This window comes from Xenopus laevis, chromosome 4L (assembly GCF_017654675.1).
Source record: "Xenopus laevis strain J_2021 chromosome 4L, Xenopus_laevis_v10.1, whole genome shotgun sequence".
NCBI lineage: Eukaryota > Metazoa > Chordata > Amphibia > Anura > Pipidae > Xenopus > Xenopus laevis.
This window is the reverse complement of record NC_054377.1, coordinates 150378389-150401994: the sequence shown is the minus strand read 5'-3', so window position 1 is coordinate 150401994 and position 23606 is coordinate 150378389. Positions and strand designations below refer to the sequence as shown.

General features: G+C 42.2%; 1 protein-coding gene across 6 annotated transcripts in view; it reads right to left on the bottom strand.

The window, feature by feature from the left end:
- The window catches only part of il17rd.L (interleukin 17 receptor D L homeolog), a 51474-nt gene that overhangs the window by 10121 nt on the left and 17747 nt on the right, over positions 1-23606 (bottom strand). For 2 of the 6 annotated variants that reach the window (XM_041590950.1, XM_041590952.1), the window contains 2 exons: positions 2893-2950; positions 1978-2109 (listed from right to left, as the gene is read on the bottom strand). In XM_041590950.1, the coding sequence (XP_041446884.1) occupies positions 1978-2109; positions 2893-2950 (190 nt within the window). Of the gene's footprint in view, positions 1-1977; positions 2110-2892; positions 2951-14687; positions 14937-23606 lie in introns of all 6 variants that reach the window. The other 4 variants (XM_041590951.1, XM_041590954.1, XM_041590948.1 and 1 more) reach the window with 3 other exon arrangements.

The window sequence follows — 23606 nt, the reverse complement described above, 5'->3', positions numbered from 1 at the left end:
CATGTGGCCCCTGCCAGGTTCCTAGCGGCAGAACAGGCTCCAGGGGGAGGAGCCAGACTGATTAACAAGCGGCTTCTCTGGGCCAGAGTTGCAGCAGTTCAGCCTCACTGGCAGAGGGCGCCACATATTGATTACCCATCATGCACCACCCCAGGGGATTCTGGGAGCAGTGGTGGGAATTCCTTGAGTTACTAATGGAACCCATGAACATCATTTATATGTGCCTTTACTGGGCCCCACAGATATATCACCTTTTTGGGCTGTACTTGCTGGATACTGTGTATAGTAAGGCAAGATGGTGTCAGGGTAATGAGCTGTAAGTACAGTGAGTATAGGGAGGTATAGAAAGGATTTAGAAGGAGTTCTGTTTGAACTTTCTCTTTTTACCTATTTGAATCTGTTTTCAAAAAAGAGGGGTGTGCACTAGTGATGTGAGGGTCAGGTAAAACCCACCCCGTACCCGACCCTAACCTGCCCTCCCTCCACCCGCGCCCGCCTGAGCCCAACTTCTGGATTCCTTTTATCGACCCGCGCCGCCTGGCCCATGACGTCACAAAACGAGCAGACGCACGGCTATAAAAGTGGAAATCGGAAGTCGACAGTGTAAGGTGGGGGTCGGGGAGAGCAGGACGAAGAGCTCGAATCGCCCGCAGGTATCAGACAAGCCCACACATCACTAGTGCGCACTCACTACTTAGAAAATATATATATAATAAGGTAAGGGCTATAAGTAAGGGATAGTGTGTATAGTAAAGGAAGGGACTTCAGGGAGTGAGACTGTAACTGTAGGATATTGTGAATAGTAAGGCGAGAGTGTAAGTGTGAATAGTAAGGCAAGAGTGTAAGCAAAAGTAGTAAGGCGAGAGTGTGATCGTGAATAGTAAGGCAAGAGTGTAAGCGTGAATAATAAGGCAAGAGTGTAAGCGTGAATTGTAAGGCAAGAGTGTAAGCGTGAATAGTAAGGCAAGAGTGTGAGTGTGAATAGTAAGGCAAGAGTGTAAACGTGAATAATAAGGCAAGAGTGTAAGCGTGAATAGTAAGGCAAGAGTGTGAGTGTGAATAGTAAGGCAAGAGTGTAAGCGTGAATAGTAAGGCAAGAGTGTAAGCGTGAATAGTAAGGCAAGAGTGTAAGTGTGAATAGTAAGGCAAGAGTGTAAGCGTGAATAGTAAGGCAAGATTATTGGTGTGAATAGTAAGGCAAGAGTGTAAGCGTGAATAGTAAGGCAAGAGTGTAAGTGTGAATAGTAAGGCAAGACTATTGGTCTGAATAGTAAGGCAAGAGTGTAAGCGTGAATACTAAGGGTCTTCATCACTTTATATCTGGACTATCCAATAACAGCCAACAGTTCTCAGACTCTACTGACAACCAAAGGAGACTGTTGGCCTGACAGACGCATTAACACAAGTTAAAAACAACCCATGGTTCCCGAAATAGAATTATACAGGTATGGGACCTGTTATCCAGAAGGCTCAGGACCTGGGGATTTCCAGATAACAGATCTTTCTGTAATTTGGGTCTTCATACCTTAAGTCTACTAGAAAATCATGTAAATATTAAATAAAGCCAATAAGCTGGTTTTGCTTCCAATAAGGATTAATTATATCTTAGTTGGGATCAAGTACAAGCGACTGTTTTATTATTACACAGAAAAAGGAAATCAGTTTTAAACATTTAGCTTATTTGGATTAAATTGTCTATGGGAAATAGCCTTTCCATAATTCAGAGCTTTCTGGATAGCGGGTTTACAGATAATGGATCCCATACCTGTACCTGGATACACCGTATTTATCCTACTATTGATAGAATATCCTAATGGAATGTCTTGACCCAATGAAACCCTGTTAAAGGGGAAACAAACACTAAACTAAAATCTAGCCAAGCAATTAATTTCTAAGCAACGTTCCATTAAAACGTTCCATTAAAAATCATGAACCCCAGTGTGGAATCTGCCAGCGAGATTCACCCGCATGACTTACCGATATCATTGGCCGTCCAGAGGACAGAGACCGCCACTTGGTCGTTGCAGGCAAACTGACTGACCGTAATGTTCTGTACATCCCCAATCTGGTGCTTCCCTCCTGGGTTCATGAAGGCAGTGCAGTCTGCAGCAATAGGGAGAATGAAACCATCCGTAAACATCAATATTTAATTCCCTGTATTTTATATATACTGGTGGGAGCTGCCATAGACTTTATTTCTTGGCACTTAGAGGCTCCAATTAATCCTCATGCACAAACTGTATTTAAAGGAGAACTAAAGCCTAACTAAAGAAGTAGCTGGATATGTTGTACATGATGTTTTGTGCTTCTGTACCAGCCCAATGCAACCCCAGCCCTTTAGCAGTAAAGATCTGTGTCTCCAAAGATGCCCCAGTAGCTCCCCATCTTCTTTTCTGCTGATTCACTGCACATGCTCTGTGCTGCTGTCACTTACTGAGCTTAGGGAGCCACTCACAATATACAGTACACATAGAATAGAAATGTCACAATATAAGGCTGATTAGTAATTAATACAGATAATTACTACATGGCAGCACAGAAACCAGTGCAATTAGCATCAGAATTGAATAATCAGCAAACCTGTAGCATCAGCTTATATTACAGCCAGGGAAGCTCATTTTCTGCTGGATAATTAGTGACGAGCCCTAAGCTTAGCTTCTCAACAGCCAATCAGAGCCCACTGAGCATGTGAGTGTCACAGACACTTTCCAAGATGGTGACCCCCTGTGACAAGTTTGAAGTCCTGGATCATTGCTGCTATTGACAAGCTCAAACTTTAGCCTCGTGCAATAAGTTCACTATATAAAATAGGCCATTTTTAGCCATATTAATTTTTAGGGTTAAGTTCTCCTTTAAAGTCCATATAAACCCGACTGTGTGTGTAAAACTTACTGTCATATCGTAAGGTGACATTGGGCAGCCCGGTGTTCTTGCTCAGCGCAGACGCTCCCTAATAAACAGAAAGAGAGAGTGGGGATAAATCTCACGAAAAGTTCATAGATCCAATGAAAACATTCAATCTGGGACATTTCATTCCCTGGGTAACACAAAACAGCACCCACTCGTATCATTGGAGAGATTCTGTTCCACTAATGTCAGAATGTAACATTTAGCTGAACTACAATTCCCAGCATGCTTCAACTTATAAATCAAGTGTCAAAAACATGCTGGGAGTTGCAGTTCTGTGACTGTGGGGACCCAAGATTATAAAAGTGGTTCACCTTTAATTTAGCTTTTAGTATGTTACAGAATGGGCAATTCTAAGCAACTTTTCACTTGGTCTTCATTATTTTTTATAGTACAGGTATAGGATCCCTTATCCAGAAACCCGGCTAATTCCAAGCAACTTTATAATTGGCCTTAATTATTTATTTATTTGCCTTCTTCTGACTCTTTCCATCTTTCTAATGGGGGTCACTGACCCCATCTAAAAAACAAATATTCTGTAAGGCTACAACTGAATTGTTACTTTTTATTCCTCTTTCTATTCAGGCTTCTCCTATTCATATTCCAGTCTCTTACTCAAATCAAGGCATGGTTGCTAGGGGAATTTGGACCCTAGCAACCAGATGGCTGAAATTACATACTGGAGAGCTGCTGAATAAAAAGCTAAATAACCCCAAAACCACAAATAATAAAAAATTAAAACCAATTACAAACTGTCTCAGAATATCCCTCTCTACATTATACTAACAGTTAATTTAAAGGTGAACAACCCCTGTAAAGTCTCCTATAGAGCATAAAGCAAGGAATAAACAAGTTGGCTCTGTATCAGCCATCTCCCAGCATGCCCTATCAGCCAAAGGAACCACCAACTCCATCCTGAAAGAGAAATTTAGACTGAAGGTATTTTGGAAAGTTATATTTTCTATCATGGGGCAGAAGAATACATTTTTGGGTGGAGTTCTCCTTTAAGGAGAAATAAAGACCACAATAAAGGCTGCACTTATCAGTATGTACAACGAGCAGCATTTCCCAGTTTACCTTGTGGATTTAATTGATACAACAAGACAGACTATAAGTCTTTTATGGGCTCATTAGCGCCGAGCAGAGTCGCCTTCTCCAGGCCCCGAGTGAGTCCGACGCCAGCCCATGAAAGATTCCCAGTAACGACCCAATTAGGCCCCTATTCCCCCAGCACATGGCTGCAGACTGTGCAATATCAATCTTATTTACTACCGATGAGCAAATGCTGCTTTCTAAGCCGTCCTGCAAACGACACGTTCCCTTGTTTTGCAAGTTGTTCTTCCGAGACCCTTGCCATCTGAGGGTGCTGAGAGTTGCAGTTCAACAACAGCTAATTGCTTGCAAAGTCAACTAGAATGACGTTTTCTTTTATCATTTGGGTTTGTATCCCCTTTAAAATGAACAAAAGAGCAAAGTCAGCGTCCCAATGGCATTCAGAGGAGTTGGCATGAAAGAAAAACGAGTAACAATAGCTCCATTGAGGAGAGAGAGATAGTGAGAACAGAGGGTTCCGAGCAGATAGTGTTTTAATCAAAGCGACACCTTATCTAGTAACAAAGGCAGGTAATTAAACTGCCAGCCAGCCTGTAATTCCCCCAAGTCTGGCCAGTGTTTCCCATTCCCTTACAAGCGCCTCATTCTGATTGGAGGCCGACGTGTATCAGCACAATAATTGCTCTTCTGAGTACTTTTGCAGTATACATTACATGTTCCTACATAAAACTCTTCTGCTAATATAATACTGAAACAGCAGCACTCGGCTATCAGGGAATTCAGTTACTGAGTAGAGAAGCATCTTCTGATGCCTCTCTGCTCAGTGTTATTGCCGAGCTGCCAATGAGTGATTGAACTGAGCAGAAATGCACCAGGAGATGCTTCTTCTGACAGCAGGCCAGCAGATCAGAACAGCAGGGGGCACTGCCCTGTCAAATTCATTTTAGCAGTGGTGTAAAAAATGTTCGTATTTTAAAAACTAGGGAAAAAAATAGTGAATGTAAAAACTGCTCTGAAGAACCTTTCTGGACAATTTTATATTCATCTGGTTCGGGGTGTTTAGTTTCCCTTTAAAGGACCAGTAACATCAAAAAAAATGTAAAAAATGTTTTAGTATTCATCCACCAAGTCAAATTAAACGTTAAAATCGAAAAGTCTTTATTAAAGGGGTTGTTCACCTTTGAGTTAACTGTTATTATGATGTAGAGAGGGATATTCTGAGACAATTTGCTACTGGTTTTCATTTTTTATTATTTGTGGTTATTGTGTTATTTAACTTTTTATTCAGCAGCTCTCCAATTTGCAGTTTCAGCCATCTGGTTGCTAGGGACCAAATTCCCCTAGCAACCATGCATTGATTTGAATAAGAGACTGGACTATGAATAGGAGAGGCCTGAATAGAAAGATGAGGAATAAAAAGTAACAATAACAATACCTTTGTACAGAGCATTTGTTTTTTGAGGTCAGTGATCCCCTTTTGAAAGCTGGAAAGTCTCGGAAGAAAAAGGCAAATAATTAAAAAACAATAAAAATATAAACAATAAAGACAAATTGAAAAGTTGCTTAGAATTGGCCATTCTATAACATATTAAAAGTTAATGTAAAGGTGAACCACCCCTTTAAAGGGGTGGTTCACCTTTAAGTTAACTTTCAATATGTTACAGAATGGCTTTTTCTAAGCAACTTTTCAATTCGCCTTCATTTTTTCTTTCTTATAGTTTTTGAATTATTTACCTTCTTCTTCCAGCTTTCAAAAGGGGGTCACTGACCCCATGTAAAAAAAACAAAACATCTGTAAGGCTACACATATGAAAGGCACATTTATCTAAGGTCGAATTTTGATCATGCGAGTAAAAACTCACATGAATTCGAAATTCGACCAATCGAAATTTTCAAACTCGGTTGAATTAAATCGACCTGAAAACTCGAATGGAATTTGAAAAAACTACATTCGTGTTTCCTCTCCGACAAAAAACTTGAATGTCAGGAAGGGTGCAAACAACTCCAAATTGATTCCTGGACGTCTCCCATTGACGTAAACAGCAATTCGGCAAAAAGTCGAATTCGAGTTCTGAGTATAATAAATCTCAAAAATCGAATTAAAAAAAAAATAAATAAAAAAAAACCTTGAATCGGATTTTAATAACTCCCTAGTCAAATTTGACAGTTTTGACCATACAATTTTTTCGAAAATTGTGAAATTCAAATTTTCAATTCGACCCTTGATAAATCTGCCCTTTAATGTTATTGTTTCTTTAAATTACTCATCTTTCTAGTCAGGCCTCTCCTATTTATATTACAGTCGATTATTCAGATCAGTGCATGGTTGCTAAGGTAATTTAGACCCTAGCAACCAAATTGCTTAAATTACAAACTTCTGAATAAAAGGCAAAACAACTCAAAGACCACAAATAATAAAAAATACAAACCAATTGCAAATTGTCTAAGAATATCACTCTCTACATCATACTATGGGCAGTGGTCCTTACGAAGTCGCCTGAGGAAATTTCGGGCGACTTCGGAAAACGAAGCACTCCCAAGTGCCAGCCCGCTGGCGATTTAGATTCTAGCTGGCGGGAGGCAGTTCAGGGAGATTAGTCGCCCCGAAGAAGAGGCGATTTATGGTCGCCTGACTAATCTCCCCATATCTGAGTGTATGTCTCTGCCCTAAAAGTTCATTTAAAGGTGAACAATCCCTTTAAATATTACCAGGAAATCTTTTTTCTTGGTATCAGAGTATTTGCCCCCTGGTGACTTTGTACCCGAAAACCACAAATCATGTGATCAGAGGTGATTAGATGCATGGGAAGGAAGATGGGCTCAGTAGCAACAGCAGGCGGGAGATGCCCACTAGATTTACACAGGGTCATTCTCAGCAGAAAGCCGATATCTGGGGAATAATATTTGCACTTCTTGTGTATGATAAGGCAAGCGGAGCCAGACGCCCGGCACTAAGTACATTTTTATCAGGGTTCATTCAATTAATTCCCCGATTATAGAGAGAAACGCGTGTTTTTATCAGGGGGAGCGGAGAGATGGCAGTCATTCCTCAGGCTCACAGATCTCGGGGTGACAGTTGGGTTGGAAAGGTTTCAAATGTAAAACTGCTCCGGGTCAACAAACGCAAGGGCGAGATTAGTCCAAGGCCCGTGTCCAAGGAAGGAAAAGCTGATCCTTCAGGGTGAATACGTTTAAACCAAATTGTGGCAAAGCATCTCTTGTTGTACTACAACTCCCAGCAACCCGTGACAGCCACAGATTTGTCACCCCCTGTAGGGTTGATATAAGGAGAGCACACGGGTGTTAAAGCTTTGCGCAAGCTATTTAGTCACCCTCACCCTCACAGTTCCTCTCAATATTTTATCTGAGATTCCATGCAGCACAGCAAGTATTTGTGGCTCATTATCATTAAAAAGTGGGATAAATGTCTCCTTCCTCAATCAAGGGCTAAATATTGGCAAAAAGCCTGAAATCACTTCCATCTGTGGCTACTATACAAATTTAATTTAAAGGGGTGGTTCACATTTGAATTAACTTTATTATAGAACGACTAATTTGAAGCAACTATTCAACTGGCCGTCATTATTTATTTTTTATAGTTTGGGAGGCACATTTATCAAGGGTCGAATTTCAAATTCACGTGAGTATTTTTTTTTTTTAACTTGCATGAATTCGATTTTACTCGAAATTTGAATATTCGAAAATCGAATATGTAAAACTCAAACGAATTTTACCGTCTCGAAAACTCGATTCGAATTCGACCAAACTCAAATCAAGTTTTTTTTCTCAGAAAAAACTTTAAATGTCAGAAAGGCAGCAAAGATCTTCAAATTGGTCACTGGGCTTCTCCACACGGGCCGATACAATCTGCTGACAAACCGAGTCGGCAGCTTATTGGCCCGTGTATGGGGCCCCCCCGACGGGCTTCCCCGATCGAGATCTGGATCGGAAGGGAGTAAAAATCCCGTCGTTGATCTGTTCGTTGATGCGGTCCAGCGATCTGACCGCCCATTAGGCATCGTTAGGATCCGATCGTTGGGCCCTAGGGCCCACGATCGGATCAGCCCGATATTGCCCACCTCAAGGTGGGCATATCGGAGGGAGATCCGCTCGTTTGGCGACATCGCCAAACGAGCGGATCTCTCCATGTATGGCCACCTTTAGACATGAATTTTGGTTTTAGGTGGCGAATAGTCGAATTTGAGTTCTTAAAGGGCCAGAGCATGATAAATCTCATAATTCGAATTTGAATTAAAACTCTAATTGAGTTTGGCTAATTCACAATTCGAATTTGAGAGTTTTGACCAAAAAAAAAAAAAAATTGAGAATTCTAATTTTCAATTCGACCCTTAATAAATCTGCCCCTAAATATTTGCCTCTTTCCAGCGGGGGTTGCTGACCTCATCTAAAAAACAAATGCTCTGTAAGGCTTTAGACACACACAGGCAGATTCGGCGAAATTAGTGGGCAAGCGACAAATCTCCTCTTCTTCGGGGCAACTAATCTCCCCAAACTCAAACTGCCTTCCCGTCAGCTGGAATGAAAATCGCCAGCGGGATGGTCATCCCGCTGGCAATTTTCTTTCTATCTGACAGGAAGGCAGTTTGGGGAGATTAGTCGCCCCAAAGAAGAGGAGATTTGTCGGCGGGTGACTAATCTCCCCGAATCCCTTAGGCCTTAGGCTACAAATGAATTGTTATTGCTAATTTTTATTACTCATCTTTCTATTCAGGCCTCTCCTATTCATATTCCAGTCTCTTATTCAAATCAATGCATGGTTGCTAGGGGAATTTATACTCTAGCAACCAGATTGCTGAAATTGTAAGATGAGAGCTGCTGAATTAAAAGATAACTCAAAAACCACAAATAATAAAAAATGAAAAGCAATTGTGAAAGCTCTCTCTACATCATACTAACAGTTAATTTAAAGGTGAACAACCCCTTTAGCAGAACAGCAAGCAATTCCAAATGTTTGGTGCCCGTCTGCAGAGCTGGCAGTCTGGAATTGCTGTGTGTGGCACAGCTAGGGGGCATTCTCTAAGGGCAGGGGCAGATTCGGGGAGATTAAGTTGCCTGGCGACTAATCACCTCTTCTTCGGGGGCGACAATCTCCCTGCTATAATGAGAAAACGCCAGAGCAACGGCACTAGCGGCGCTTCGATTTCCGAAGTCGTCTGAAGTTGCCTCACGAGGAAACTTCAGCCGACTTTGGAAATCGAAGCGACGCGAGTGCATTGCCGCAGGCGATTTTTTATTTTAGCAGGCGGAAGGCAGGGGGGAAGGCAGTTCTGTGAGATTGTCGCCCTGAAGAAGAGGCGATTAGTCGCCAAGCGAATAAATCTCCCCGAATCTGCCTGTGTGCCCCTGCCCTAATATCCCGTGTGAGGGAAGGGGGGTTGATACAATGCTGGGAGCTGGGCCGTTCCTGAGTATTTAATGATAAGTGTGAGACGATATCTATTGGCTGGAGCTGGCAGACATCACAGACTAATGAGGGGTTTGATGTTGTCAGTAAGTAGGTGTTAGGGCCTTTCTGCAGGAAGGGGTGTAGCAAAAGCTCATTAGGGGGAACTTGGAATAACAACAACCCCCAAACCAAGGTTCCTTTGAAAGGAACACGTTTAGGAAAACTTCAATGGCACGGGGGGGGGGGGCTTTATGGGGTCTCACATTAGAGCCTTAACTGCAGCCTGGAACCAGCGAGGGGGGCAACGATGTAGCTAAAGGCAAATACTACAGATATATTGAGAGAATTGCCTTCTGCTACATTGTTTCTAGAGTCAGAACCAGAGGTTGCCAAACTGAAATAATTTCCTATCCATAAGGATTTCCGCCGGCATTTAGTTGTCCCTGGCGAGTCACAAGGATACACAGCAGATAAAGTGGATGTGGAGAGATAAGGAGGTGTCGTGAGGAAACGGCCTCAGGTCTAGACGTGCCCACATCAAACAGCTCCCGGCCCACACATTCCTGGCCTCACGCTCGGCTCAGGGAGGTGTCTGAGTGCGCAGGAATGTGTCTCCCCCCTCACCTGTGCGTGCAAAGGTTCCTACGTGACAGCACCAAATTGTAGGAGAGATCGTGCCATTTTTGTGCATACCATACAGGTACAGGTGCACCCAGGTGCCGGGGGCTTCATAATAAACATGCGTGACAACAGGGGACGGCCTCCTTCATTACAGCCGGGGGCCAAACTGTGGGCCATGTGTCGGCTACTGAACTACAACAGACAGCTGATTCCAGGGGCTGAAAATCCTAAACACCAATGTCACAGGAACAAGGACCCGTTCACTTGCACCCACATTGGGATTAAAGGAGAACTAAACACTAAAAATGAAATTGGCTAAAAATGGCATATTTTATATAGTGAATTTATTGCACGAGGCTAAAGTTAGAGCTTGTCAATAGCAGCAATGATCCAGGACTTCAAACTTGTCACAGGGGGTCACCATCTTGGAAAGTGTCTGTGACACTCACATGCTCAGTGGGCTCTGATTGGCTGTTGAGAAGCTAAGCTTAGGGCTCGTCACTAATTATCCAGCAGAAAATGAGCTTCCCTGGCTGTAATATAAGATGATGCTACAGGTTTGCTGATTATTAGATTCTGATGCTAATTGCACTGGTTTCTGTGCTGCCATGTAGTAATTATGTGTATTAATTACTGATCAGCCTTATATTGTGACATTTCTATTCTATGTGTACTGTATATTGTGAGTGGGTCCCTAAGCTCAGTAAGTGACAGCAGCACAGAGCATGTGCAGTGAATCAGTAGAAAAGAAGATGGGGAGCTACTGGGGCATCTTTGGAGACACAGATCTTTACTGCTAAAGGGCTGTGGTTGCCTTGGGCTGGTACAGAAGCACAAAACATCATGTACAACATTTCTACCTACTTCTTTAGTTAGGCTTTAGTTCTCCTTTAAGGGGTAAAAGCTGATCTCCGCTTTCAGTGTGTTTAGCGGAGTCATTTAGTGACACTCGTCCTCACAGTTCCTTCCCGTTATTATGTATGAGAGCTCAGGCAGCACAGTATGTATCGGGGGCTCAATATCACTTGCTGTAATGGGGGGAAAAAAAGTGGGATAAAGATGTACCCTCCCTGTGGAAAAGCAATTCTAGGTATGTTGTCACCAGGCAATAGCTCCATGGGCAGGCGCTAAAACAGTTGGGTCGCCTGAAATGAAATCATTCAGTTGCTCGCCTGTGGCCTATCAACTACAGTTCCCAGCATTCTCAGCTAAATGGTGTCATTATCTACATCGCTATGATGCCACCTGTGACCAAGTTGCAGTTTAAAGGGTTGAATCACATTTGAGTTTAGTACGTTATAGAATTGCTAATTCTAAACAACTTTTCCACTGCCCTTCATTTTTTCTTTTTTTTTTCTTTAATAGTATATGAATTATTTGCCGCCTTCTGATTCTTTCCAGCTTTTGAAGGGGGGTCACTGACTGGTTGGTAGGGTCATTTGAAACTCTAGCAACCATATTGCTGAAATTACAAACTGGAGAGCTGCTGAATAAAAAGCGAAATAACTCAAAAACCACAAATGATAAAAAATGAAACCCAATTGCAAATGTCACTCTCTACATCATACTAATTTAATAGTTAATTTAAAGGTGAACCAACCCCTTTAGCAACATCTCCATGGTCTTCATGCTCTATTATCATGTACAGATAACGCCAGGCACAGTAATAACCTTATATTCCATTCCCTTTCATGTGATAGACGAAGCAGCGGCCACCTTCCCAAACAGAGCCCAGCTGCTTTTATGGCCCAATAAATTTCCTTTGTTATTCTCTGCAGGGACACACACCTCTAGCAATGCTGTACAGTTTACACATAGTTCAAAGCCCTTGCACAAGTCTATGAGAAATGTGAGGTCACTAGGAGCCCCCCCCCCGAACTTCAAAAGAAAATAAAGTAAATGTAGATCTTCCATATATACTGTCTAAGTGAATCAATATGGTACCTCCCTCCTCCCATATGTATAAATACAAATATACAGAGAAGGAATGTTCTGGGCACACAATTAGCTATACCCTCATACTGTACTGTCTAAGGGAATCAATATGGCACCTCCTCCAATATGTATAAATACAAATATACAGAGAAGGAATGTTCTGGGCACACAATGAGCTATACCCTCATACTGTACTGTCTAAGGGAATCAATATGGCACCTCCTCCTCCCATATGTATAAATACAAATATACAGAGAAGGAATGTTCTGGGCACACAATAAGCTATACCCTCATACTGTACTGTCTAAGGGAATCAATATGGCACCTCCCTCCTCCCATATGTATAAATACAAATATACAGAGAAGGAATGTTCTGGGCACACAATAAGCTATACCCTCATACTGTACTGTCTAAGTGAATCAATATGGTACCTCCCTCCTCCCATATGTATAAATACAAATATACAGAGAAGGAATGTTCTGGGCACACAATTAGCTATACCCTCATACTGTACTGTCTAAGGGAATCAATATGGCACCTCCTCCCATATGTATAAATACAAATATACAGAGAAGGAATGTTCTGGGCACACAATGAGCTATACCCTCATACTGTACTGTCTAAGGGAATCAATATGGCACCTCCTCCTCCCATATGTATAAATACAAATATACAGAGAAGGAATGTTCTGGGCACACAATAAGCTATACCCTCATACTGTACTGTCTAAGGGAATCAATATGGCACCTCCCTCCTCCCATATGTATAAATACAAATATACAGAGAAGGAATGTTCTGGGCACACAATAAGCTATACCCTCATACTGTACTGTCTAAGGGAATCAATATGGCACCTCCCTCCTCCCATATGTATAAATACAAATATACAGAGAAGGAATGTTCTGGGCACACAATAAGCTATACCCTCATACTGTACTGTCTAAAGGAATCAATATGGCACCTCCTACCCATATGTATAAATACAACTAAAGCAAGAAGGAATGTTCTGGGCTTACATATAGTAAAGCCCCTATTGCAAATAATATGTTGTAGGTAGAGTTACCATTCTATAAATAATAGCAGTTGTGGGGGGAATAGTGTGATATAAGACAGATAGGGCAGTATAGAGCAGTGAGAGCAGATAGTAACATTTAGTACAAGTGTTGCCCAAACTACAGTCACAATCCCCTGATACAACATTTCTATCACTTTACTCTGCAGCTTTATATACTGGGCCCATACTGATTAAGCACAAGGAGCCAAACACTGTGGGAAGAGAAAGGGAATTGTCAGTGAGCTACAGAGCTGGGCAGATTATGGGCACCCTACTAATAGCCCAAATAATAACAGCTTTTGTCTGTAATCTTATTTATAAGCACAGGCTGGCACTGGGCCCTGTGTCTCCTGTTGTACAATTGTGCCAGTCTGTACCTAAACTTTCTTCCCACTGGAATTCACACTGAAACCTTTGTTGTAGGGTTCTCAGAGTAATGGTACAGAGAGAGATTTGGGGAGTTCCGAGCAACATGGGGCGAGGGGAAAATCCTCAGAGTCAACCGCTCAAAGTTAATGTTGGGGTGATCTGAAAAGGACTAGTGTTAAGCCTCCCTTGTGCCTGACAGAGCTGTGCCCCCTAACTTGCACCACCAGTGATTGCCCCTTGGATGGGCCCTTAGAGGAGCAATTAGGCATCCCATAGGGTTTCAGCCTGGGAGTCCATTTTGCCACACAGATACCAGTCACCAGTGAGATGCAGTCTGGAATGTGTCCTACATCTTGTAATGAAAAATACTACTCTGCCTGTGCCCAGGGTCGGACTGACCTGCCTGTGCATCAGCCATGGACTATTAATTCCCATCAGCCCCCCTTTATTTGCACCATAGTTCTAATTGCATCTAATCCCTGACTCTGGTGGGCCCTAGGAAACCCACTCCAACGCTGCCCCTGCCCTTCAGGAATAATTCCCAGCCAGGAATACTCTAAATATATCAGATTTTGATCTGCAATTGGTACAGGAGCCTCCTGATACTGTAATGTCCGAACCAGCCGGCCCCAGTGAAACAGAACCACCGATCCAGCTAAATTATTTAAATAGAAGTTGGGACCTGACCCAAAAGGAAACTTGAGTGAGAACACAAGTTCTGGTTTTTCTGCCTCATTCTATGCACCAATCCACTTCTGGTTCTAGTATTTCAAGTTTCTCAGTGCCTGATGAGGGACTACACGAAGCACCAGAAATCTATCATCATCATCATTTATTTATATAGCGCTGTCAAGATACGCAGTGCTTCAGCATCAAATCTATGCATCAGCAGGAGAAGCTTCCCCTTGATATCACCCCTTAATAATTTTTTACTCTTTCCATATTAATTTTAAGATATTTTTTGTAAAAAAAAATAAAAAAAAAACCAAAAAACCAATAAAAGTACTTCTAAGGCATATCAGCCTATCTAACCAGCTGTTCAGGCTCCTTTTGAGTAAGTCGTCATTAGACCACAATAACCATATCTGGGGAAGAGTTCATCGTACTACTCATATTAATATCCCCCAGAACTATCCACCCTCAGCCGTCTCTTTATGCGCCCCACGCAGGGGCCCCTGGAATGCAAACTGCCAGCCGCAAAGGCCGCATGGAATAAATGGAATCCCCGTGAGCTCGGTTACATCACAGGCGGAGCTAAATGATTTAATTGCACCGAGATTGCATCCGAGGGCCCCGCTCTGTGATGTATATACATTGTACAGATTTCCATCAACAAAAACCTCTTGTGATCTCGGCTCAGAGAGAATTAAATCCAGCATTCTGGGATCAATTAAAGGAGAGAAATTCAATCCAGCTGGGCCGGGCAGAGCCCAGATCTGTATCGGAGTCCTGCGAATGGTTTCTCGGATATCTTTGTCCGTCTCAACGTCAGGCCTTGGGCTCTTTCTGTTTATCTCAGTCATTAGAATCTTGTCAAACTACATTCATTCTTCCCAGGGCCCTTTGTGCTAATGCATCCCCTCCCCAACCTACAAACTGAACAATAAAGTGCATTATTAGGCTGATGTGGCCTTAAACATGGACTTATGTTAGAAAAAAAAAAAAAGTATAGATGAATTCTAAACCAAACACATACCTCCCAACATTTTGGAAGTAAAAAGAGGGACAAAATTTTTTTTCCCGCACGTAGCGCAGCATTTTTTTGGCCACACCCCTTTCTGTGGCCACACCCCCTAATTACCATGTTTGTTTTACAAAATTTGGCAGGTTATGAAAGTTTGAAAAATATTTCTCCTTATCTAAACTGTGTTTTTGTGTCGTAAAATTGTTACAAAGTATCTTATTTGCACCTGTTAGCTGTTCTGGGCTCTCTGCTAAAAGCCAATTAAGTGAGAAACTTTGTTTCTTTTTCTGGCTGTTCAGTGCATAGAAAAGAGGGACTTTCCAGTACAAATGAGGGACTGCGGGTTGAGCTGCCAAAAGAGGGACTTTCCCTCCGAAAAAGGGACAGTTGGGAGGTATGCAAACAGAGCATGGGCAGCACTCCAGATGTTGTGGACTACAACTCCCAGCATCCCTTACAGCTGAAGATTAACTTTGCATGGGTAGGGATGTCACAATTTCCACTGGCCAGAACTGAAGAGAGCTAGATGATCATACAGGTATGGGATCAGTTTTCTGGAAAACGGTTATCCAGAAAGCTCAGAATTTCAGGAAGCCGTCTCTTATAGACTCCGTTTTATCCAAATAATTCAAATTTCAACAAATTATTTTCTTTTTCACTGTAATAACAGAATGGTACCTTGTACTTGATCCCAATCCTTATTGGAAGCCTATTGGGTTTATTTAATGTTTACATGATTCTCTAGTAGACATAAGCTATAAAGATCCAAATTACGGAAAGATACATTATCTGGAAAACCCCAGGTCTCAAGCATTCTGGATAACAGGTCCCATACTTGTATAAGGAATCAGGCAGAATATTCATTGGAGGGGATGAGGTGAGATTACAGATTTTGATTTTGATTTGTTGCTCATTTTTTCAGGTCTCAGCCCAATCCTCTCGGGTATCTCTTCTGTAACTAGCAGGACACACAGACATGAGAAGTAACAATAAAAGTTCTGCAGCCTCAAGATCTCGTTCGCTCCCCGATACAGCGGGGTAATAAGCATGAAGGCCCAGTCTGACTAAGCAGCGCTAATCCGCACGTTCCCTCCCGAGGCACCGGGAAACACTGTTCATCCTCGCACCTCGTTTAAAAGCTTAAATGGCAAAAACACTTTGAATGTGAAAAGGCCGAGCAGCTTTGGGTGCTGTAATGTGTTTTCCGAAGGAAGTGAAGGGGCGTCCATGGGACAGATCTGTACAGTATAATAATACGGGTGGGACGGGACACTGGAGGATCAGGACAATAAGCAGCCCCAGCGCTGTCTCCCCAAAGAACAGCAGTTACATGGGACTCAGACACAGACCTGGGACTCTGGTTCCTCAATGTGTTTTACAGAGGTTTAACATTTTATAGAACAAAGAGTCTCTGTGCTCAGTGGAACATGTTTTCCCCCCATCTTCTGCAATAAAATGGGGGAACAGAAGACACATCAGAAGCATTCCTATCTGATCACCATTGTAAGCAGCAGTCCTGTCCTGCTTTATGGCAGCTGAGATTCTAGCTATCTGTATAACAGAACATTCTGTCCCAGTGGCTGCACAGATCCTATCTGATCCCCATTGTGAGCAGCAGTCCTGTCCTGCTTTATGGCAGCTGAGATTCTAGCTATCTGTATAACAGAACATTCTGTCCCAGTGGCTGCACAGATCCTATCTGATCACCATTGTAAGCAGCAGTCCTGTCCTGCTTTATGGCAGCTGAGATTCTAGCTATCTGTATAACAGAACATTCTGTCCCAGTGGCTGCACAGATCCTATCTGATCCCCATTGTAAGCAGCAGTCCTGTCCTGCTTTATGGCAGCTGAGATTCTAGCTATCTGTATAACAGAACATTCTGTCCCAGTGGCTGCACAGATCCTATCTGATCCCCATTGTAAGCAGCAGTTCTGTCCTGCTTTATGGTTGAGAATAGATATCTGTATAGCTAATTATATATACATAAAAACAGAATTGACAATGGGAATTTGGGCACAACAGCAGCACCTATTGAACTACAAACACAATTCATGTCAGGGGGATAATGGTGACTGTAGCTGGACCGTCCAATGTTTCATTAAGAAAATAAATAATGATTTTGTGCCTTTTGCCTCTGTGCACATTGGCTACTCAGCAAAGAGTCTGGCACAGTCAGAAACCACTGGAAGGTTTGGTTCAGGCTACAATTAGCCTATAATTAATTGCTCCGAGCAATACAGATGGGAAACAGGACTGGAAAACAGTCTTCCACCAGATGTGCTCAGCCCAGTATCTGATTGGCATTTATTTCCAACTCTTGGCTATAAATTAGAATAATAGGCCTCATTTACCAATCCCACAGCACATGGACTGGAGCCCGAAGGACCTATTCCCCATACCCGTGGGATTTGGGGCTGCTGAACAGAAAGATGAGAAATAAAAAGTAGCAATATCAATCAATGTGCAGCCTTACAGAGCTTTTGTTTTTAGATGGGGTCAGATGGACAGTCAGAGAAAGAAGGCAAATAATTCGAAAACTATAAAAAAGAAAAAAATAAACCAATTGAAAGGTTGCTTAGACTTTCTATAACATACTAAAAGTTAATATAAAGGTGAACCATTGCTTTAAGTGTGTCCCCTAGAATTGATTAGATCTGCAGGCCACTCACTCCCAATTCATCAGTTGGGACAACAATGCACTCACTTCCATTCCCCAGTGGCCTATGGGCTGCTCCTATGGCCCCGGGCTATACTGAATGCCCTCAGACTGAGCAGGGAATGTTTATTTTCATTATTTATCACTATTTATCAGGACTGGGCCAATCAGCCACTAACCAGAGCAGGGTAATTATCAATGCACAAACGGATTTGCCACTCATTAGATCTCAGTGCTCTGTGCAAACAAGTATGGGGGTCCCCAGGGCCCGCACGTCTCCTTGTTGCACTGATCTGTACAAATACCAGGGAGGGAAGGTAAAACAGCTTTTTGTTTGTGCCGGGAGTGTTTTGCGTGAAAATAAATGTACAAAGAAAACTAACATTTACCCTTTAAATTAACATTTGGCCTTATGAATTGCAAGTTGGGGATGTTCACTCTGGAGATATGATAACAATATATAAATATTTAAGGGGATCATATAATAATTTCTCTAATGCTTTATTTACCAGTAGGTCTTTCCAGCTGACACAAGGTCACCCATTCCGTTTAGAAGAAAAGAGGTTCCAGCTAAATATTGGGAAGGGGTTTGTTACAGTGAGAGATGTGGAATTGTCTCCCTGAATCAGTGGTACAGGATGATACATTAGATAGGTATAAGGAAGGGTCGGATGCTTTATTCACCAGTAGCTCCTCCCAGCAGACAGGAGGGAGCCAATGAGATTAGAGGAGGGAAAGGGGTGTTACAGGGAGAGCTGGGAAGTGAATCAGGGGTACAGGCCGATACATTAGAAAGGTATAAGAAGGGGTTGGATGGTGTTTAGCAAGTGAGGGAATACAGGGATATGGGAGATAGCTCATAGTACAAGTTGATCCAGGGACTGGTCCCATTGCATTTTGGAGTCAGGAAGGAATTTTCCCCCTCTGAGGCAAATTGGAGAGGCTTCAGATGTGTTTTTTTGCCTTCCTCTAGATCAACTGGCAGTTAGGTAGGTTATATATAGACTTGAAGGGGATCTATGGTCAAAAAATGAAATTCACCTTTTGCTTTGGGGAGTTAATATACATATTTTTCCAATAGCAATTATTTTTTATGAGCAGTTTTTCATCACAATCATATCCCCCACATATCTGCACCAGCTTAAGCATCGCGCATAAACCTTCACGGCCCGTGGCCATCTCCTCTTCTTGGTCCGCGTGCCTCTGCTAGTCCCCGCCTACCTACCAATGAAAAACGAGTAGGCAGTGACGGTTTGCAGATGCCAGCTCGATGTGCCTCACCGTCGCTCACCCACCGTCACTGCCTACTCGTTTTTCATTGGTAGGTAGGCGGGGACTAGCAGAGGCAGGCGGACCAAGGAGAAGAGATGGCCATGGGACGTGAAGGTTTATGCACGATGCTAAAGTTGGTGCAGATATGTGGGGGATATGATTGTGATGCAATTGCCTGAAAAACTGCTCATAAAAAATAATCAATATTGAAAAAACGCTTATATTAACTCCCCAAAGCCAAAGAGGGATTTCATTTTTTGACCTTAGAGCCCCTTTAAAAAGTTGAACTTGATGGACGTGTGTCTTTTTTCAACCTAACTTTCTATGTTACTGTGTTACTATACAGAATTGGGAAATATTGTGCAATTTTTGCAATTCATATATTTGACCCCAAATGACAAGGTATTTTCAGGGGGAGCGTGGGCAATAAAGCAGCCTGTGCGCCATCACCCAAATTAGTCTAATAAGGGAGGGCAGATTCTCCTGCAGATAAAAGGAATTGCGGCTGTTTTATTTAATTTCTTCTTCGCCCTCCAAACCAGTTCCTGTTACACCCGACAGATCTCGCACATTATAAAATAACTGGGTAACGCCGGCCTGTGAATAAGAGTCACCGTGTCGGGGATGGGAATGAGGATTGAGCGGGAGCCAAGACAAAGGTTTGCGTGTCGCACCCCCTTCACATGCAGCTCCTAATTCCACTTTATGTGCAGGGATATTTCCTGAGAAGAAATCTAATCGCCCCACTTCGGGCCCTCGTCAAACACGGGTTGTGTCGGTACATGTTAGTTACTACTCACGCGCAACACCCATAAATACAACCAGGGACAATAAAGGGGTATTTCAGATGGTTACAAGACATGGACAAAAACTCATCTCTCATACAATGTTTCAAGACTCTCAAAAAGGGTTTATTCACCTTTAAATTAACCTTTAGAGTAAAGGCAGACGCTATGATTCAGGGAGATTTAGTCGCCCGCTGTTAAATCGCCTTTTCTTCGGGCGAGTAATATCCTCAAAATCCTTCCCGCAGGCTAGAATCTAAATTTCCGGCAGGATGGCACTCTGAGCATTTAGTTTTCCGGATTTGCCCAAAGTTTCCTCGTGTGCCCTACCCTTAGAGCGCTATTCTAAGACATTTTGCAACTGCCCTTTGTTTTTATTATTTGTGGGGTTTCTGGACTATTTGGCTTTTGTTTCACAGCTCTCCAATTAGGAATGTTAGCAGCTATCTGCTTTCTAAAGGTGGCCATAGACGCAAAGATCCACTTGTTTGGCAACATCGCCAAACGAGCGGATCTTTCCCCGATATGCCATTAAGGAGCATGGCTATATCTAGGGTAATCTGATTGTTCGGCCGTATGGCTGAACGACCCGATTATGATGTGCCATAGGCTCCAGCGGGATCGGTCGGGTCAAATTCAAACCTGACCGATCTCCGCCGGACATAAGCTGTCGGCACTCCCCACACACGATCCGAAAATCGTAGGAATCCTCGATTCGTACGATAGGATCTGTGTGTCTATGGCCACCTTAAGGTCCTGCACTCACAGGTCTTGACAAATAAAAAATTGTTAAAGGAGGAGGTCTATATTCAAAAAGGCCCGCTAATACAGCAGTCGCTAAATAAGCGGATCTCTCTCTCTCTCTGAAATGCCCACCCCGCGGCAGGCAATATTGGACTGATCCGATTGTGAGCTCTAGGGCCCAAGGATTGGATCTCAATACTGGAAATCAGACAGTCGGACAGAGGGCCGTATAAAAAGGGATGCACCAAATCCACCTTTTTGGATTCGGCCAAACCCCCGAAAGATTCGGCTGAATATCGAACCAAATCTGAAAACCATTTGCATATGCAAATTAGGAGTGGTAAAACATTTTTTACTTCCTTGTTTTGGAACAAAAAGTCACGCAGTTTCCCTCCCCATCCCTAATTGGCATATGCAAATTAGAATTCGGGTTTGGCAGGGCAGAAGGATTCTGGATTCAGTGCAACCCTATGTATAAACAAACCAATGTGTTCCTCCATCTGTCAGGAATTTTAAGCCTGCTCGATCGGCATCTGGCCAATTGAAAAGACCAATTGATAAGTTGCTTAGAATGGGCCATTCTATAATGTACTAAGTTAATGTACAGTACACAGGCTGTAGACAGCTTTTCTCTACCCATGTATAGCCACCTTAAGTTAACTTTTAGTATGTTACATAATATATTCAGGCCTCTCCTATTTATATTTCAGTCTCTTATTTTAATAAGTGCATGGTTGCTAGTCATTTGGACCCTAGTAACCAGATGGCTAAAATTGCAAACTGGAGAGCTGCTAAATAAAAAGCTAAATAACTCAAAAAAACACAAATAATAAAAAAAACTAAATCCAATTGCATATTGCAGAACATCACTCTCCAGATCATACTGAAAGTCAATTTAAAGGTGAACAATCCCTTTAAAATATATTACAGTAGATATATTATATATGTGTGTATAAAGAAAGATATGTCTATTGAAGAACACTGTGTAACCAATCATCTATAAAATGAAACTTCATTATTGGGATTTATGGGGAGAGTAACATTACAATATATTCATTTGTTTTAAATCCATACTTTGATCACCAGCACTAAATCTAGAGTATTAAAGAAACTGTGCCAAAATAGGTTATATGTGACTTTACCCTCTCTTTTTTTCATGCAGACTTTGTCTGGAAAAATTAGGCAGGCTATAGATTAACTCATTCCTAACCATGGCAGCTGTTTTTTGCTACTCTGCCATTCCACGGGCACCATCTCTCCCTACTATACCTGCTATCCCACAATCACTCTCCCTTCCCAGAGACTATTATCCCACTGTTACTATAGACACCATCTCTCCCTACTATACCTGCTATCCCACAGTCACACTCCCTTCCCAGAGACTATTATCCACTGTTACTATAGACACCATCTCTTCCTACTATACCTGCTATCCCAGTTACACTCCCTTCCCAGAGACTATTATCCACTGTTACTATAGGCACCATCTCTCCCTACTATACCTGCTATCCCACAGTCACACTCCCTTCCCAGAGACTATTGTCCACTGTTACTATAGGCACCATCTCTCCCTACTATACCTGCTATCCCACAGTCACACTCCCTTCCCAGAGACTATTATCCACTGTTACTATAGGCACCATCTCTCCCTACTATACCTGCTATCCCACAGTCACACTCCCTTCCCAGAGACTATTATCCACTGTTACTATAGGCACCATCTCTCCCTACTATACCTGCTATCCCACAGTCACATTCCCTTCCCAGAGACTATTATCCACTGTTACTATAGGTACCATCTCTCCCTACTATACCTGCAACCCCACAGTCACTCACTAGTCCATAGTCTGAGGATATTATTTCCACTGATTAGCCCATTTCTGCCTATAACAATTGGAAATGAGAAGCCTCTGTAAAGGTGGTTGTTGCTTTAATAAGACTAATATTGTTTTTTATAAATACTAACACACACTTACACAAAGGAGGAATTTGCTCTCTAAAATAACAAAACTAAAAAAGGGGGGTTTAATTATCTTTCTATCTATAGGGACTTGGCTGAAATCAGACCCTGCAGCCTCGGCTCTAATGATCTGAAAGGGAAATATTTCCTGTCTGAGCGCTGCCAGTTTTTGCTCCCAGAGTGATACAGCAGATGTCATCCAGCACAATAAATTCTTTTATTAACCATAAATTTGAGACGGCTTCTGGGATTTGAAGTGTTTGGTTTCATGCTGAAAAAATGTAATGGTATCTACAGATTGTTAGTGTGCGAGTAAAACGCAGGGACACCATTCAGAGCCTTTGATCAGGACTTAAAAAGAAAAGGATTTTAGAATAAGTTAGCAGATATCAAGCTTTAACTATGTGTCTGCCGTGATAATTCAGTAAGTGATCAACAGGTGAATCAGTTGCACAGTTGACAAAAAAGGGTTTGGTTGTGAGATTGCAGTAGAATTATATATACACTGTGGGACAGATTAGGGTAACTTTTAGTATGCAACCAGCATGTTGCACTGTGAAAAGGGATTTTTAGAGTGTGAGCTCAGAGGTCGTGACATTCCCTCCCTGAAGTAGAGGTGCTGGCAGATACATTAGAGAGTTTCAATAAAGGGTTGGATGCACGGTGAGAATACACCAGGCCCGAGCATTCTGGATAACAGATCCCATACCTGTATGATTTAGCCATTGATATTCTAAGACATTTTGCAATCAGTCTTGATTTTTTATTGTTTTTGTCAGTTATTTAGCATTTTGTTCAGCAACTCTCCGGTTTGGAATTACACCAGCCATTTGGTTGCTAGGATCTAAATTACCCTAGCAACCAGGCACTGGTTTGATTGAAACACTGTAATATAAATAGAAGAGGTACTGAATTGTAAGATAAGTAATGAAAAGTATTCATCATAGGGATGCACCGAATACAGGATTCTGTATAAAGTCGGAAAAAAAAACAGCTTCAAGGCAGTATTTTCAAAATGCATGTGTTTCTTTTATTAGCAGTGCAAAACTCTACATGTTTTGGGTACAACCCTTTTTCATACACTTGAAAAGGGGTTGTACCCGAAACATTAAGTGTTTTGCACTGCTAATAAAAGAAACACATGCAGTTTGAAAATA